This window comes from Hippichthys cyanospilos, chromosome 1, assembly GCF_059441005.1.
Source record: "Hippichthys cyanospilos isolate Australia breed blue-spotted pipefish chromosome 1, RoL_Hcya_1.0, whole genome shotgun sequence".
NCBI classification, from domain to species: domain Eukaryota; kingdom Metazoa; phylum Chordata; class Actinopteri; order Syngnathiformes; family Syngnathidae; genus Hippichthys; species Hippichthys cyanospilos.
This window is the reverse complement of record NC_142369.1, coordinates 4,679,817-4,696,397: the sequence shown is the minus strand read 5'-3', so window position 1 is coordinate 4,696,397 and position 16,581 is coordinate 4,679,817. Positions and strand designations below refer to the sequence as shown.

The 16,581-nt window shown below is 44.1% G+C and overlaps 1 protein-coding gene across 1 annotated transcript; it reads right to left on the bottom strand.

Annotated features, from left to right (window-relative positions):
- Nucleotides 1-678: 678 nt before the first annotated feature.
- LOC148428703 (phosphatidylinositol 4,5-bisphosphate 3-kinase catalytic subunit alpha isoform) lies at nt 679-13,846 on the bottom strand. Its single transcript, XM_088407935.1, has 28 exons — nt 13,600-13,846; nt 11,558-11,667; nt 11,382-11,485; nt 10,818-10,980; nt 10,525-10,734; nt 8,720-8,787; nt 7,779-7,907; nt 7,665-7,718; nt 7,443-7,552; nt 7,234-7,375; nt 7,092-7,177; nt 5,764-5,869; nt 5,524-5,676; nt 5,316-5,447; nt 5,126-5,250; nt 4,960-5,041; nt 4,367-4,531; nt 4,184-4,287; nt 4,010-4,109; nt 3,689-3,760; nt 3,510-3,616; nt 2,661-2,782; nt 2,511-2,589; nt 2,271-2,441; nt 2,028-2,145; nt 1,816-1,967; nt 1,584-1,732; nt 679-1,307 (listed from the first exon to the last, which is right to left on the bottom strand). The coding sequence occupies exons 2-28, from the start codon at nt 11,640-11,642 to the stop codon at nt 1,183-1,185; spliced, it is 3,213 nt and encodes a 1,070-aa protein (XP_088264061.1). The 5' UTR covers nt 11,643-11,667; nt 13,600-13,846; the 3' UTR covers nt 679-1,182.
- Between the last annotated feature and the right edge of the window lie 2,735 nt (nt 13,847-16,581).

Below are 16,581 nucleotides of genomic sequence, written 5' to 3'. Positions count from 1 at the left end.
TTGAAGTATTTGTATTTGATTTTTTTAGCATTCCCGTCATTCGTCGATATGTCGGCAAAAATGGGGCATCCTTCGACGACGGACTAACGGACAGTCCGAGTTCCCAGATAGCCAAAGATGTTAATTCAGTTTGGGATTATGGTCAAAATGATTGATATTTGGTTAAGGTTGACGATGTGTGAAATACACCTGAGTTACTGTTAACTACTACTATTATTAATTTCTCATGTGTCCAATCTACGAAGGTTTGAACTGCGAGTTTTTAAATGAGAGACAAATGTGACGAAATTAAACAGCGAGTTGGCGGAACGTTCTAGTAGTTGTTGCGGAAAGCTAACATGAAGTTAGCATTACGTATCAATGATAATGTCTGTAATATGAGACAATTTGTAATGTGTGTAAATTAAGCATTTTTTTGTAGCAGAAAGGATAGAGCTGTGTATGACGAGCGTAAAACATGTGACCCCGATATCCTTAAAAATTCGGTGGGAGGCTGCAATTAAGATTCAATGTTTTTTGTCTTTTTTTGTGTGAACACGAGCAAGGAAACTAACGTTTCTAAAAAAAAAGAAAAAAAGAAAGGTACTCGTACGCCACAAGATGGCAGCAAAACAAAACAAAAAAGTGAAGCGGGACTTGGAGGCCAATTCGGGTACCCCGAAAACATGAATAGAGAACGACTGTTTTAAGACATTTATTTCATTAATTTATTTAGCAAAAGTCACACTTTGCTGTAGCCAAGTACTGTCACACAGTGCAAATATCACCATACACGCCGTGGACTAAATTAACACACTGTCGTTCCTTGAAATTGATCATCTTCATCATTCACCAATTTTGCTGTTGTAGACGAGATAATTCAACGGTTCAACCCCAAACTTGTAAATGTATCCCCCAACATCAACACCAGTGTGGCTACTCTGAATCCCTACCCCCATCCCCACCCCACGATTGGCTTGTGCTGATTGTCTCCGTTTTTATTGCTTTCTTTTTTTCTTATCTTCACAGCAGCTAGTCACGAAAGTTTGTTCCAAATGCAATGCTACAACAGCTGCCTCTGGCTTAACATTAGCACCGAAGATGGGGGGAAGACGCCTTTGGCATTCTCGGACCCGCAACCCTGAGATTTGCGTTGCTCTGACAACGCAATAGTGCGTGTGCATGAGTTAGTTCATGAGTCGGTTAGTGCTCATTGGGCATGTGACGGATGGTATGGAAGATCCAGTCCATCTTGGTGCTCCAGCCTCCATGATGAGCGTCATTCATCTGTTTGCTGAAGTACTCCAGCGCCTCCTGCTGGCTTTTTTCTGCCCCCCCCCCCCCCCCCCCCCCCCCACACACACACACACACACACACACACACACAAAATAAGAATTGAGTTTAATTTAGAACTGAAATTCAGTGGTACAAATTGAAGGCTTTACAAGGCGATTAAGTTATTTTATTTTGTCGCCCCGCAAAAATGAAAACTTGCGTTTTATGTACTGTTTTAGAAAATTTTGTGAAAATTGAAGGCTTTTAGCTGCGCCTTATAGTGCGAAAAATACAGTACTAGCCTCAAGCTTGTGTGAGTATGTCTTACCCAGTGCCAGGGTTTTCCTCAGGTAGGCGATGTCGTCGAAGCTCTGCAGTTCGGGCATCCCGCATCCAAGCAGCAGCGAGAACAAGTTGATGAAGAGGCTGGCGTGCTGGCGAATGGCCAGGTAGGCCTTGTAGCACATCTCCTGGAACCTGCTCGTGTGGAGGGTGGGTGAGAATCTTACTTGGACACAGATGGACGATTGTGAGAAGAAGAAAAAAAACCACAAAAGCACCTGTCAAACTCTTTGGTTTTGGTGGACTCTTGGACTCCTTTGCTGATGACAATCAGAAAGTCCTGTGTGAGAACGAAGGGGACCCGCTCCCGCTTGTAGCCAAACTTCTTTTTCTTGTGGTCCAGGAAGTGGCCGAAGTCTATGTGGAAGAGCTGCAGGAAAGCTCAAGTTCAGAGGTCGTGTGTACGTTGGGGGAGGGCAGGAAGGCTCACCTGTCCGTTCTCCTTCACCATGATGTTGGAATTGTGCCGATCGCCGATTCCCAGGATGAACGTGGCCACGCAGTAGCCGGCGCACGACCTGGTGAACAAGTCGATGGCACGGTCATACCTGTAAGAGCGAGGTCACACTTGGTAACAGCTTGGAGCTCTGTTAATTGCGGTTCATTTACCACGCCCACATCAGAGCACGGATTTCTGGTGTGGAACATATCTAGTGGACGGAAAGATACTGACGCCTCTCCTCGGTTCTTGTCTTTGATCCAGTGGTGCAAAGTATTGGAGTTGAACTGCAGTGCCCCTTTCAGGCCTCCTTTGCACTGAATCTGCATGATGGTGAAACTGCTCTTCACCACCTCGATGAGACCAACGCAGTCGCCGATGGACAGGCATCCATAAGGGAGCATGCTGAGAATCAACGTAAGGAAAGTCTGAGTCACCTGCCATGGGTCTCTGCCATTTTCCCTGATGTCTTACCGCAAGTCCAGGCCTTGGTTCTGCCAGATATTCTCCATAATCTTGATGATCTGTAGCGTCAGCATGTCCTGCCGTAGATCTGCAAAACTCATGCTGTTCACACGTGTGCCACAATAACTGCTACGTGCGGGACCGTGTAAAATGCCCTACCATCGCCATTCTTGAAGATGATCTCGTTGTTGGTGAAAAGCAGCTCCGACATGATGTCGGGGTTCTCCCAGTTCAACCACAAGGGTCGCTTCGCCGACGACATTATCCTGCACTCCTCCAACCTGGCCACACAGGTCAGCTTTAGACTCACACGTAGGAGAAAGTCCATCCATATTTTAACACTGTCACGATTGGACATTGTGGGGTGATGGTGCTGACCCAGAGGCAGAGATGCAAAGAGGCGGGGGTGTGCTCGGGAATACTGATTTAATATACGCACAGCTGAAAAACATAAACGAGGTTGAGGAATTCAAAGGTGACAAACCAAAAATCCAGAACTATAAACTCGGGAAGCCACGGGAACACAAGGACGACGAGGGACTGGTAGGGACACTTCGACACTATGACACAGAAACAATGACCCGACAGGAACTGAAAGGAAACTGGAAACTAAACACACTCAATTCTAACAAGATAACACAGAACACCTGGACAAGAAACAATTGGAAGAGGGAGCTGATTGGCTAAGAAAAGGAAAGAAGATGAAGAAGAACATGACAAACACTTGTCGCAAGGGCAGCAGATACTGACAAGATTTCCCTCCCTCTAACCACTTTTAAAATTGGACGGATCTTCATTTCTTGCAGCCCTGAAGAGACCTTACCAGGGAGGCGAATGAGAGTGATATTCCCTTAATCGGCATACGCCTTCTCTACATTCTTCAAACCAAGTCTTAAATACCAAAGTGTTCCCTTTGATTAATTTTAGTCAAGCACCTCCTGATTCCTAAAAAGATTGACTCACATCAAATGTCCCGCATGGTCATTGTTGGAGGGAGTATCACTTCACCTGAGGTGCCCCAGCTGGTGCACGGGATTCAAAGGAGAGACGAATCCCTGCAGAGCTTCCATGTAATCTGGACGGGACATATGCTCAACCAGGAACTTCATCTGAGTCTACCAACCAATCACAGCGAGGTATCAAGTGAGCACCTGTACCTGGGCGCAATTTCGCTTTCTGTTCCTTACTTTCTGTGTCTCATCCTTCTTCTCCTGTTTCAGCGTATCTGTGAGGTTCACCAGTTTATCCATGGCCTCCACCTGCATGGACGCATGTAAACACCCATCCATACACTGCATGTTTTCCGGTTCTCCCTCCCAACACACCCGATTTAAACGATTAGCAAGCTCTGCAGGAGCTTGAAAATGATCCTAATCATTTGAATCAGGTGTGTTATAGAAATGGGCATGAAAAACATGCAGGACACCACCCCTAGAGGACTGGAGTTCGACTCATGCGCTGCGGATCAACCAATCAAGTACCGAATGACGGCAGAAGTGCCTACTCACCTGTCTGTTCAGATGTTTCAGGTACATGCCACAGGCTCTGCAGAAGGCCTCCAGCAGCAGGCCGAAGCGACGCGACACTGTCTTGTTGTGCATCTCAGACCTGCCGACACCAAAACGCGACATTGGTTTCATGCGACGGAATCAAAATCATCCTTCTTTGCCCGCCTTGCTCACTTGAGATGCCAGAAGAAGAAGTGACCAATCCTCTGGTTGGTCAGGGCTTTCTTGATAAGGAAACGGGCCAGTGGGTTGTCCAGATACATCTCATACTTCAACACCTGAAAGTATATTGATTAGATACTTCCGTTTGTGTTCCATGAATGCCGAGTTAGCTTTCTCTGAGGGCGAGGAGCCAACCTGTACGAGCTGCAGTAGGTACTGGGACAGCTTGTCATCCGTCAGACTCTGGACCAGACAGCGCAGTGCAAACTCTCTCACCATGGGGTCAGGAAAATTGCAATCCAGCAACTCCAAGGCAGACTCTGACTCCATTAGAGGCCACTCCTTCAAAAGGCAGTACATCTGGAGGGTACAGGATGGTAAGCAATAACTTCAGGAAAAATTGGGGCACTCGGTTCAGTTCTCTCAATTGTGGTTTAAAAAAAAAAATCATGTTGCATATTGATTGGGCTTTATATAACAAATTTTAGGCAGCAATTGGGACGGCATGGCTTAGTGCTAGAGTGGTCATAGCACAACTGAGAGCTTGCGGTGGGTTCAAAAAAGTGTCCTTGAGCAAGACACCGAACCCCCAATTGCTCCAACATTGTATGACTCGACTTAGAACTTATTTAAACCAAGTAATGACCTCGCTATAGACTTGTTTGAAACCTTTTGGAGGAATGGACTCGATTTGACATGCTTGAAAGGTTAAATTCGTGTTAGATTTAGTTATGACTTGCATGTGTGCCTTACCCCCGTTTTTTTGGGGAAATTGGTTGTACTCCTACCTGCGATACTTCATCTCTGGAATTCCATTTGACAGAAAGAAGCAGCTTGGGAAGAGACTCTGGGATATTGACACAGTAATGTCTGCAAAAGGGAGGGACACCCAAACCGACTAAGAAAAATTGTGGTTTGGCGCTTGGTTACACGCAGAGATGGTTTAGTCCCCACCTGTGTCTCCAGAGGAAATCTTTCTCTTGTTCCGAGAGTTCGTAGAGAGGATCCTTGGAGCAGAGGCATCGAAGCTGCTCAGCGTCTACTGCTGAAACGCTGCTATCACACGCCAGGCGACTGTTCTATACAATGAGACAGGCTCTGTCTGTCTGTCTGTCTGTGGTGGTAGGGTCACTGTTTTTCCTACCAGGCCATGCGTGTAGTTGAAGCCCAGCTCCCTGCTGATGGTCCAGTTGGCATGTTCTTCGATTTGCTGCTCGTCTGGGAAAACAACCGGCTGGTTGAACCAGGAGAATTCGAGTTCGACACAGGGTGATTCCTACAGATCAGGAACAACCAATTAGGGGAGCGGATCCGGCACCCAAAACCAGATGCAAAAATCCCAGGTGGCATACCTTGTTGGGATTGGAACCGGCCACCCCGATAGGGTTCAGCAAGTCCTCGAGGCCGTGTGGGACAGGCCATAAACCGAGGGCCACTTTCCCTGAAACCAGAATGTCCTTGTAGTCGAAGAGGTTCACGTTTCCCCAGGCCAGTGGACAGTGTTCCTGACAGACCAGAGGACAGAAAGACATTCATTTGCTGGGCTCTCTACCTTTCCAACTTCCTATATCCTTTCTCCTCCCCTTTCCTACCTCCTTGGCACCTTTCCTTCCCTTCACGGAGCAAATAGACAGGCAGAGACGGGCAGAGCGGGGCAGGTCGGCCAGGTAGATGTCGTATGTAAGCCATTCGTTCCATCTATGTGTTACGCAGAGGTACCAGTGATACTCAATTCGTTCACGTCAAAGTCAGAGGGCAAAGGTTGAAAAGTTTTTTCTTGAAGAACCCCTTTGCAATTCAGTTCTGTCAACGCAAAGTGATTAGATCTTAGGTGTATAGCAGTTGCTCACTAAACACAATTCCGGATCTGTCCTTTGTGTTTTCAATATTTCGGCCTTGCTTGATTGGGTATTTCCAGAGCTGTGGTCGCAGAGGTCATGTGAAGATGCATTTCCTGGCTGTTTTCACCCTCTTTCGATGAAAGTTTGGGGCTTCTGTCCGACTCTGTGTGCAAAAATCTCATCTTTCTCAAGTTCAAAAAGTTGATAGCCATTGAGTAGCTCATTCAAAATGATAAACTATGAGTACAGTGTAGCCTCTTGGTAAACTCTGCTAATGCCATAGCCGATAGCCCTAGCGGTGGATGGAGTAAATACCCCTGCTATACCTCAGGTGTCCGTAGACTCGGAAACACGCGGAACGCGCAAGTAAAATCTTGATTGTTAGAATAATTGTGGACAAGTTATGACAAATTTGATTCTTCAACATTTTATCTTGGTAGAGAATAAAGATCGATATTTTCTGTTAGAATTGTCATGTCTCCTGCAGCTGTAATGAATCTCAGGCACGATGACCTGAAAACCTAATCACAGGCACGACGACCTAATCTCAGACACGATGATCTAATCAAAGAATCCAACAGTACGGGGTCTGTCGCCTTGTTCTTGGGAAAGAAGATAGTAGTGATTGCATAGGCTGATAGGATATGGACTTCTACCTACGTTCCCCACTATCAAAATCTGATTGTCGCCTTGCTGCTATAATGTTCTCCTTAACCTTTCAGTGCAGCAAATGTTTTTTCTTTTAACTAAAGAACACCTTAATGAATGATAAAAGAGGGGTGGACAGAAACTGAAAGCAGACCGAAAGGAGATCTGAGAAGGTGCAGGTTCCTTTCCGCTCTCCTCACAAGAAAAATGTTTTGTTGTCTTCCCTCTATTTTGTTGCTTATTAAATGTTCTACGTTGCCTGAACCTGACATAGATTTTAATTGAACTGTGGTTGGCAATTTCCAGAAAATTAAATCTATGTATTACAAAACATTAACAATGAAAATATTCACTTAACACACCCTGTGAAATACTTGCTTCCTGACCTATAAGATGCTGTTAAAAAACAGGTCTGTCGTGCTGCGTGTTACCTCGGGTTGGAGCACGGAACTCGCTGTGTGTTGACATTGTCGCACAGTGGCTCTCCTCCATGATAAATCCCCGTTCTTACGTAGATCTACACACATTGTCAGTCAGACAAAAATGCAGAGAGACAAACTCAGGTAGACATACCTTGTCAATGTCTCGGATGTTGACGTTGACGTAGGTGGCGCAGAGCAGTCGGACCCTCAACCGGGTGTTGAAGGCCCACAGCGAACGCGGAGGAGATCCATCGGACCCTCCGGGACAGGGAGATGGCTGCGGAGTCCGCCGACTGACACACAAACGGAAAGTCCTTTACCCGAGCCCTGATGGGTTCTCCGTTTGAGCGGGAGCCTTGCCTGTAGGAAGGCGTGACGAAGCTGGATGCGGGAAGTTGACAGTAAAGACTGTCCTTGGAGACCAGCATGAGGTGAGGAAGACGACCTACGATGATACAGGAGCGGATGTACTGCAAGCGGAAACAAGGTGCGGGTGAGATTGTTGGTTTTGTTGAGTGTTTTTTTACATATTAGTCCATGGACCTTCGGGCGAAAGCTCAAACGGCTTTTCAAAGCCGGTACCTTGTACTGACTGAGTGGATACTTTTCCAACAGGTACTCATCACAGCCACACACCTGTAGAGATGAAAGTGAGTCAGAGAGCTGCAGTGGAAGTGGGATTCATTTCGTGTCTACCTTCAGGATGTATTGGCCCTGGTACTCCTGGACGCAGAGGCGGAGCTGCTGAGGGGAAAGGTGCATGGATCTGCTCTTCTTCCGGATGGACTCTGCTATCAGCTGTTCAGGAAGGCTGTCATGGGTCACCTGCTCACGGCAAGCAAAATTGAGCTTTCAGGTCAGTTATTAACTCATTCAATCCCAAAGACATATTTTTACGTTTTTTTTTTTTTTCATGAGTCTGGACGTTCAATCTTTTTCAAGTTTTTAAATCCCTGATTGTTTGGCTAAAGGAATGTCTAAAAATGCTCGTTACTAAATGAATTAAGTGCCAAAGTAATCCATTTTTGGACAATTAAGTATGGAAGAAAGTGATCAACTACTTTATGTACCTTAACATTATAATATTATACTATTATCATAATACCATACAGTAAAAATGTCTGAACTTAAAAAAAATGTTAATGGGATTGCAATTACTGTAGTTTAGGATTCATCTTCATTTAGCACTTTATCACAGTTTATAGCCATTGTTTTGTACAACTTTTGATGTTTTATCACTGTTCAGTAGTGAAAACATTGCAGTAAATAATCAGCATATTTATTTAATTTATTTATTTATTTATTTTATTTAAGCAGTCTTTATATGCGTCACTTTGTCTTTGCTAGGCAGGTTTCAAAAGTTTACCTTGGTTTGATCCCTTTTTAAAAGGTGTATTTTGATATCCATAAATGTGTTTCATTTATTTCAAGTCGTTTTTCATTCACTGCTATTGACGGCGCCGGATGTCAATTTACTGGGCCGGCAACAAATAAGTGAACTCATTCACGATCATTTATACCTTGGAGCTCTCCCTCTTTTGTAAAAGATTATTTTGACTCTGGCTTTGTACTTCAGTCTCTTTTATTGATGACTTCAACAACAGCTAAAAACTAAAAATGCATGTATCCATGGTTACCTTAAGCGTATATTTCTGTTTGGAGTTCGTTGGCGACACAATCACCCAGATGGTTACAATCAGTCTGCCTGTGAAGGGGACACAAAGACGAAGACGTTTATTGTCAATTGATTGATGGAAACCTTCCTTCGCTTATGTATCGTTTTTCCACCTTGGCGCTTTACATTATACTCATTTACCTACTGGCGAGGGATCATCTGGCGGGATTTAAAAAAAAAATCAAATCATGGTATAGAACTTCAAAACAACCAATTAAAATTTATTGTACTTTTTTAATCACTGTCCAAAACAAAACAAGTACAACCTCACCATTAATCATAAAATATTAATGTTACTATTAAACATAAAACATTTCAAATTTTAATTCATCAGAAATATTTTATACTTTACGAATAAACTCGCGGGCCATAGTAAACCCATTTTCGGGCCAGAATTGGCCCGCGGGCAGTATGTTTGACATGCCTGTTTGAGTGGATGCATAACGCAACCCCAGTCTGTTGCTTCTATTCCATTCGCCTTATAATGCGGTGTGCCCTGTATAGGAAAAGTATTTTAAAATAGGCCATTCATTGATGGTGCACCTTATAGTGTGGAAAATACAGTACTGCGTGTTCGTTTATCCCCACCAAAAAGGTCATGAATAAAGCACTCACTCTTTGCCACGACTAGAGTGCGACATTTGACTTTTTCTGGTCCGTCATTCGTCAGACGCTGGTCTACTTCTGTTTACAATTACACAAATTATTTTTTCTATTTTAGTACTTACACTTAAAGTTAAGGCCATGTCTGAGGTTCTGCAATTACACTACATTTAAAATACAACATAGTAATATAAGTGTAACAGGAAATCAAAGCCAGCTAAGGGGGTTAGCCCATGGCTATAATACACCATCATGTTTATTTGAGGGAATGCTGGGGACAAGAGTGCAATTAACAATCATGTCCACTGGATGGCATTATCATGACATACAGTACTGTATATACATGACACTCAAGTGGTCAAGCGACAAGTGGTGGAAGTCGGTTGTCATTTATAACTGCCTGCCCTACAACTATAGAAGACGGTTTCATTAACATTTGTCTAAATTTCACCTGTCACATTCACAACAAGTGAGACCAAGTATTGCTGAGGTTGAATTTATGCAAAAATGTCTATAATTAGGAAATTAAAAAAAACTTCTATCTTGCATTTTCTGGCCAAGAGCCAATAAGAGAGAGAATGCAAATTCCTGCGGCATTTCCAGAATGCTCTTAACAGCAAGGAACCTGAAACCAGGACTAATAAAGGGCGCAACTCAAAATAAATCTCCGGTAAAGTCAGCTCGGTTATAGCGATGAATGACAAGTGGTGAATTGAACCAACCCCGTTTATTCACTCAACTGAACATATTTCCCCACTGCTTGGTGTATGCTGTATAGTGACTACTGTTACATTGACTGCAGGCTAAATGAAGTTTGTACCACAGTATATATTGATGCAACAATATGGCCGACGTTCAAGTCAGTTGAATTATATTTGAGTAAGCAAAAAGGGGCGTGGCGGGCTGAAGGACATCTGACGTAATGTCTATCCCGACGATTACGACGACGGATGTTGCGGTGACGGACAGTCGGTGAGTCCCGACTAATTGGCTACTTCTGTTAGGTTCCATCAAGTCTCTAAAAATCCCTAAAATTCTCCCCAAGTCTTCTAATGTCCCTACAAGATTCTTCTTGTCCTTACATGTCCATAGAAGTCAAGTCATGTTTCATTCAAGGTGCAGGTTTGGAGGTGTGGGTGATGGACGTGGAGTATGTTCCTCTACCTTTGTCTAGCTTGCTGTAGATGTGCTGTGGGAGTTGGGGGCTAGACTCTACATTTGGGGGGTAAACGTAGAGTGCTTGGCTGTGGGCGCCGCCCCCTTCCCGCTCCTCCATGGCCTCTCTGCACACACCCAGGATGGCTCGGCGGAAGTCCTGAACCTCCGGGTCTTTCATCATCTCAAACTCGCAGACTGGCATCCCGATGGCAAATCCTGTGTGTAAACAGAGGGGCGTGGCCGTGGAATTCTGGTCGGTAACCCGGCGCTTCGACAGCAACCTGCCCCATGGACCTTACCGATCTCTCGGTTCAGAATCTTCTCCTCCCGATTTCCCAGCGGCTCAATCACTTTCAGGATGGGGTGGAAAAGGCGGAGGTCGCAAAGCCGCCTCGTCTCGTCGTAAAATTCTTCCCTCTCTGCTTCCTGGGTCACACCCACAAAGATGTAGCTGGACTCCTCCTGCCAAAGAACAGAGAGTCCGGTCCTATTTTTCACTTCATAGTTCATAGTTTACGTCCTTTTCAGGAATTTTCTCAAAGTCTTCATGTCCATAAAACGACAGTCCCTCCATGTTTATTGCAAGCCTGCACATGTCTTTTCTTGCTGTCACTAGATGTTTCGAGTCCAGACAGGTCTAGTCCTGTCCCCACAGATCACCAAATGTCCCAGAAGTGTCTTTCCATTTATTGCCATTCACGTTCCTACAAGTCTTTCTAGGTCCCAACAATTAACGACAAATCTCCAAGTCTCTTGCCCCTTAAAGTCCCGACCAATGTATGCATGTCTCTGCGGGTCTTTTCATGTCCGTTCGAGTGTTTTTTCCCTCCTGTAAAGTCCACCTTTCCTGGGGGTGGTCGTACCTGCAGAAGGTGGTATAGAGGGTACTTCCTAGCCTCTGTGAAGAGCTGCTGCTTGATGCTGATGAGAGGAGTTTCTCGAAGACACTCCAAGCTCACCATCATCCCTGTGTACATCACGACACGGGCATTGGAAGCTGATTAATATTGGGATACCAAAAAGGGGAGGAAACACATACCGTTGGGAAGGCAGCAATCCACTAGGATGCGGGGGGGCATCAGGTGGAGACCCCATAGTTCTCCTGACGACGGTCGGGGTGCCATGGCAACCGCCTCACCTCCGGAGCGCCTGGTGACCGAGAGGCAAACAGGAGGACATGATAAAAGTCTCTTGATGTCTATTTAAAGTCCCTATGAGATTATGTCATTTTAAGTCACGAAAAAAATGTCTCCTCATGTACATACAAGTCATGTTCTTACAACTTTCTTCATGTTCCTCCAAATCATGTCCGTAGATCAATTTCCTAGTGTCTTGTTATGTCCTTAAAAAAAGTCATGGTTTCCCTGACGACTGTTCCATGACAACCATATTTCCCTACTTTTGGACCTTGCTCCTTTCCATGGTACTTGTAGTTTTCTTGTCTTGCCGTGTCCCTAAAAATCCGCTTAGGTCTCTTCATGTCCTACAACTCCCTACAAATCATCAATCCATCCATCCATTTTCCACAGCTGTTTGTTCTTACTGGGATCGTGGGTCTAGAAATCATGTTGCTACAAATTTTAAAACTCTTAACCTTCCAAATGTTGCCCCTGTCTTGACAAAGCTCATGACATCTTTAAGAATTCGTCTGAATCTTTTGACATCCCAACGTCGTATAGTTCCCTTGACAAGTATCCCATGGACGCCACATTACCCTTTTTGCGGTCTTTGTTCGTTTGATTGTTGTCTTCAAGTCTTGTCATATCCCTAAAAATCCCTGTAGGTCTCCTCATATTCTGCAAGTCCCTCAAAGTCGTTTCATGTCCCTAAAAAAATCTCTTCATGTCCAGTTCTTGTCTCATATATCACCAAATTATGTCCATATACAAATCTTCACAAATCTTGGTTTTTCCTTAAAATTGTCATCTTCTGTTGACATTTGTTAGTTGTTTGTTGTGGGTTGGTGTCAGGGCTTTCTGGTCTTTTCTGTTTCGGGCTTTTTCTGTGGCGTGAATAGTGTTTTCGAGTTGAGATGTTTAGGTTCATGTTTGTTCCCTTTGTGTCTGTCCTCATCAGTGTGATTGTGTCCACTTGTCTATGTTAACCTGCTACCCTTGTGTTGGCCAATCAGCTTCCTCTTCCAATTGTTTCTTGTCCAGGTGTTCCGTTTTGTCTCATTTGTTGTGAGCGTATTTAGTTTCCAGTTTCCTTTCGGTTCTCATCTGGTCCTTGTCTACCTGTCAAACAGTTCTCCCTGTGAGTTTATCTGTCTGTTCGTCCAAGTCCGTTAATCTACTGTTTCTTGTACGTTTAATTTCTGGGTTTTGTTGATGCAGTCTCATACTTTTTCTGAGTGCAACCATGACTTAAACGTCTCTTCTGGTCTCATAGTCCAATTGACAACTATGCCATGAGAACCACATCACCCTATCTGTGGCCTTTTGTCCTTTGACTGTTGGTTTCAAGTCATGTCATATGCCTCAAAAAATCTCTATTGGCCTCGCCATGTCCTACAAGTCCCTATAAGTCTCTATGTCTCTCCGCACTACCTTTCGAGTCTCTTTGTGTTTCTGAAAGTCCCCACCAGTTTCCTAGTTCCCCTGAAGGGTGCCATGGCAACCGTTTCACCTCTGACAGTAGATAGAGAGACACCGCTTCACCTCCGACAGATGACATGGACATAGAGACAGACAGGCAGACAGACAGGTGGGTCTGTGGACCTTTAATTCTTCTTTGGGTACCATTTTGATGCACTCATCTGTCTCATTTTTTCCAGTGGTCTCCGTCTCCACATCTTTGTGTGTTTTCTATGGGGCCGTCAAACAAAGGCCAAAAAGTAGGACACGTGCGCGCACACGCACACGCACACATTTCCTGTTGCTCCGTGCGGAAGAGGATTTGTCACCAAAATGATTTACATCTTCTGGGAAGACCTTGACTTGGCGAGATGAAAAGCAACTCACGAGCGCCTCTTCTCACCTCCTCAACATGACTTCAGACTACGATATGGTTGCCATGACAACGGGAATGGTAGCATCAAGCCGCGATCCCCCCTTTGTTCAGTGCGCGGGTGTGTGTCACCTGAGCTTGTTCCCGGTCCGGCGGCGTGACTTCACTCAGAGCATCCTCGGAAGCACCCGCCGTGCCCTTTTGTCTCCGATTTGAATGTCAGGCTCCTAATTGTGCGTCATCAACGGCAAGCAGGCGTCGCACCCGCCCCCCGTCCACCGTGGGGCGAGCGTCCGCATCCAGTCCAGGCGTCCGTCAGTCTGTCCGTGCGTGTTTGCCGCGGAGGGCGGCGTGCGGAGGAAGCCGCTTCTCGCCGGCAGTGGCAGAACAATGTGCTGGAGGAAGGGGGTGGGGGGGTTTCACGGGGAGGGGGGGGGCTTATCTCGCTCGCTTCCTCTCTTAAAGGGCCAGCATCCTCCGCCAAAGACCGAGAAACAGAGTGCTCTCACTTTGCCACCACACCAGGATGATGTTTTGTCCCAGGATCAGTGCAATTACACCAGAGTGGAGTCAAACGCGCAAAAATTCTACAGATTTTTTTTTTTTGTCATATCTTTGCTGCACCAGATCAGCCAAAAGTTGTAAAAAAACAAAAAAAAGAACGAGCAAGAGTGCAAACAGAAGTAGACCAGCGTCTGACGAACGACACACCAGAAAAAAAAAAGTCAAATGTCGCTCTTTAGTGGTGGCGGAAACTTGGGCAAAAATACACCGACGGACTGATGATTACAATTTTGGCCTCCTTGAAAAAATGACCCACCAACGATGACGGAAAGGGGGCGGGGCTCTGACGAATGACGTACCAGCAAAAAAAATATAACTTGCCCACCTCTGTACTCTGGTTACAGATGTTGAAGGATATTTTGATGGTTTTGAAGGAAAAACTGTCAACAATTTTGGACTCTGCTGGAATGTCAGGGTGCTGGAGGGGGCATCTCTCAACAAGCAGAGGATCAATGATGTCACACACGCTGGTAACGTTCTCTTACGATCAGTAGTTGTCAACAAAGAAAATCTGGGCAAGGATTAGGGGGGCGGGGATTAACAGAATGTGTCAAGAAAAATCATGATGTGTTGTTTTGGTGTCTTTTCGATGTCTGTGGTTATAAAAAGCACAGGTCCTAAATTAGATCTTTTGAGAGGCGCTTGTTTCTTCACTTTGTTTAAGACACTGCCTCTCAATATATATATATATTTTTTTTGCAAAGCCCTCCCCAGGAAAGAGTACAAAAATGTTTGTGTCTTAAATTTTTTAATCCCGAGAAAAAGGTATAAAATACTTTGCTTATAGTTTTCTAAATCTTGTGACCCGGTACCGGTCCATGGATCAACTGGTACCACGCCACACCCGAAATAATGATGTTTTCGAAGCTGATTTAGTTCAACACTTCATTCAGTTGTGCTTTGTTTGGCCTGAGCTTTGTTTTTAGCGCCGCCTCTGGCCGCTCTTGAAATTACATTTTGTGGGGTTTTGGATGATGACTCACACTTTGTTTTGTCTCTGTGAAATGTGGCCCACTAGTGTCTGTAATTTGTACTGTCTTTGTAAGAATGTTGTAATTTATGATAATATGCCCCAAATTAGTTTATTTTGTTGATCCAAAAAACTTGCTAACTAGCTAATGTTAGCATGTCATACAGTGCTGCCTTGCAAGTATAGCTCATTAGCAGTTGCTATATATTAGCATATGCAAAGGTTTTGCATTGATCAGAAATCATTTGCATCTAATTAACATTTTGTTTTGAAATGAATAGCCTTTCTAATTTAATGATTGATGAAATCAATGTCATTTTTTACACTTTGAGGCATGAATCTTTCATAAGTAGTCACCCTTTACATGTAAATAGCCTAATCAGTTCCAAGCCCCCCAAAATGCTCCCAAACCCTTTAAATGAATAATATTAATACACTTCAAAAATGCATCAAAAACGGAAAGAGATACACAATAATTACATTAGTACATAATCAAAATATATAATGTAAAGAGTAATAAAAAAACACTCCTAATCCATTTCAATTATCCGTATTAATTGTAGCAGTTGACAATATGAATGTGGTTTACTTGTTTGCCTTTAGATGGTGCTGTTGTGTTGGTAATTAGTGCAGAGACACTTTTTAGGTAGTTTAATTTGTACGTTTTGACAAATCCAGTGATCCGGGAATCATTTACAAGTCCATGGCAGCAATATTATTTCTTTTTTGAACTATTTTGAGCATGTAAGTTTACTTGAGTTTAGTTTGGAGTCATGCAAAGTGCTTCCTGTGTGGTGTCATTGCTAAAGTGCGAACGACGTGCTATCGACGCTAACGTCAGAGGCGATAGCCCAAAATAGTATTTATGTGAATATGCATGAATGCGTGTATGTTAGCCGTAGCTAAGGTCAATGTGATGTTTATTAGTTCTACGGTGTAAATTGTTGGTAGAAAAAGTGGATTAAATGAGTAAAGATGAAAAGTGGACGAGCACAATAACTATTGGTTCGAAAAACTAGTGTCTCGTTTGTGGGCAAGCCAACATTAATAAATTATAAAAATACATTAAAAACTGTAACAAATACGGTAGTCATCACGGGTTGTGACAACGTATTAGTGCCAAGCTTTATTGGAATTCTCGTCGTTGGCAAGGAAAGAGTTAAATGCCAATAATGTCGTCTTTCGTATCCTGAATTTTCTCTCGTTACTAGAGACAATATCTTTTTCGCGGAGGCGTTTCATAACCTGAATTTTTCATGACACGAGACGTTCAAAAGTACAAATAAACTTGACTTGAGCGTGCCACTGCACCACCCGGTGCCATGGATGTGCAGTTACACCTTACACGACCACAGCAAAGCCTGTTCCCTAGGATCATGTGCGGCCCCCACGATTTGAGAAGGATTGGTTTAACCCTTGTGGAATTAAGTTCCAAATTACAAGGTTGCTGAAATTTCCAGCGGATGATTAAAACATGTAAAATTTTAAAACACAACGATTTTGACTAAGTGATTTCAGCTGGATGTGGGAGATTTTATGTACAAAAATAATCACTGTCCAAATTTGGGACCATATAAAAC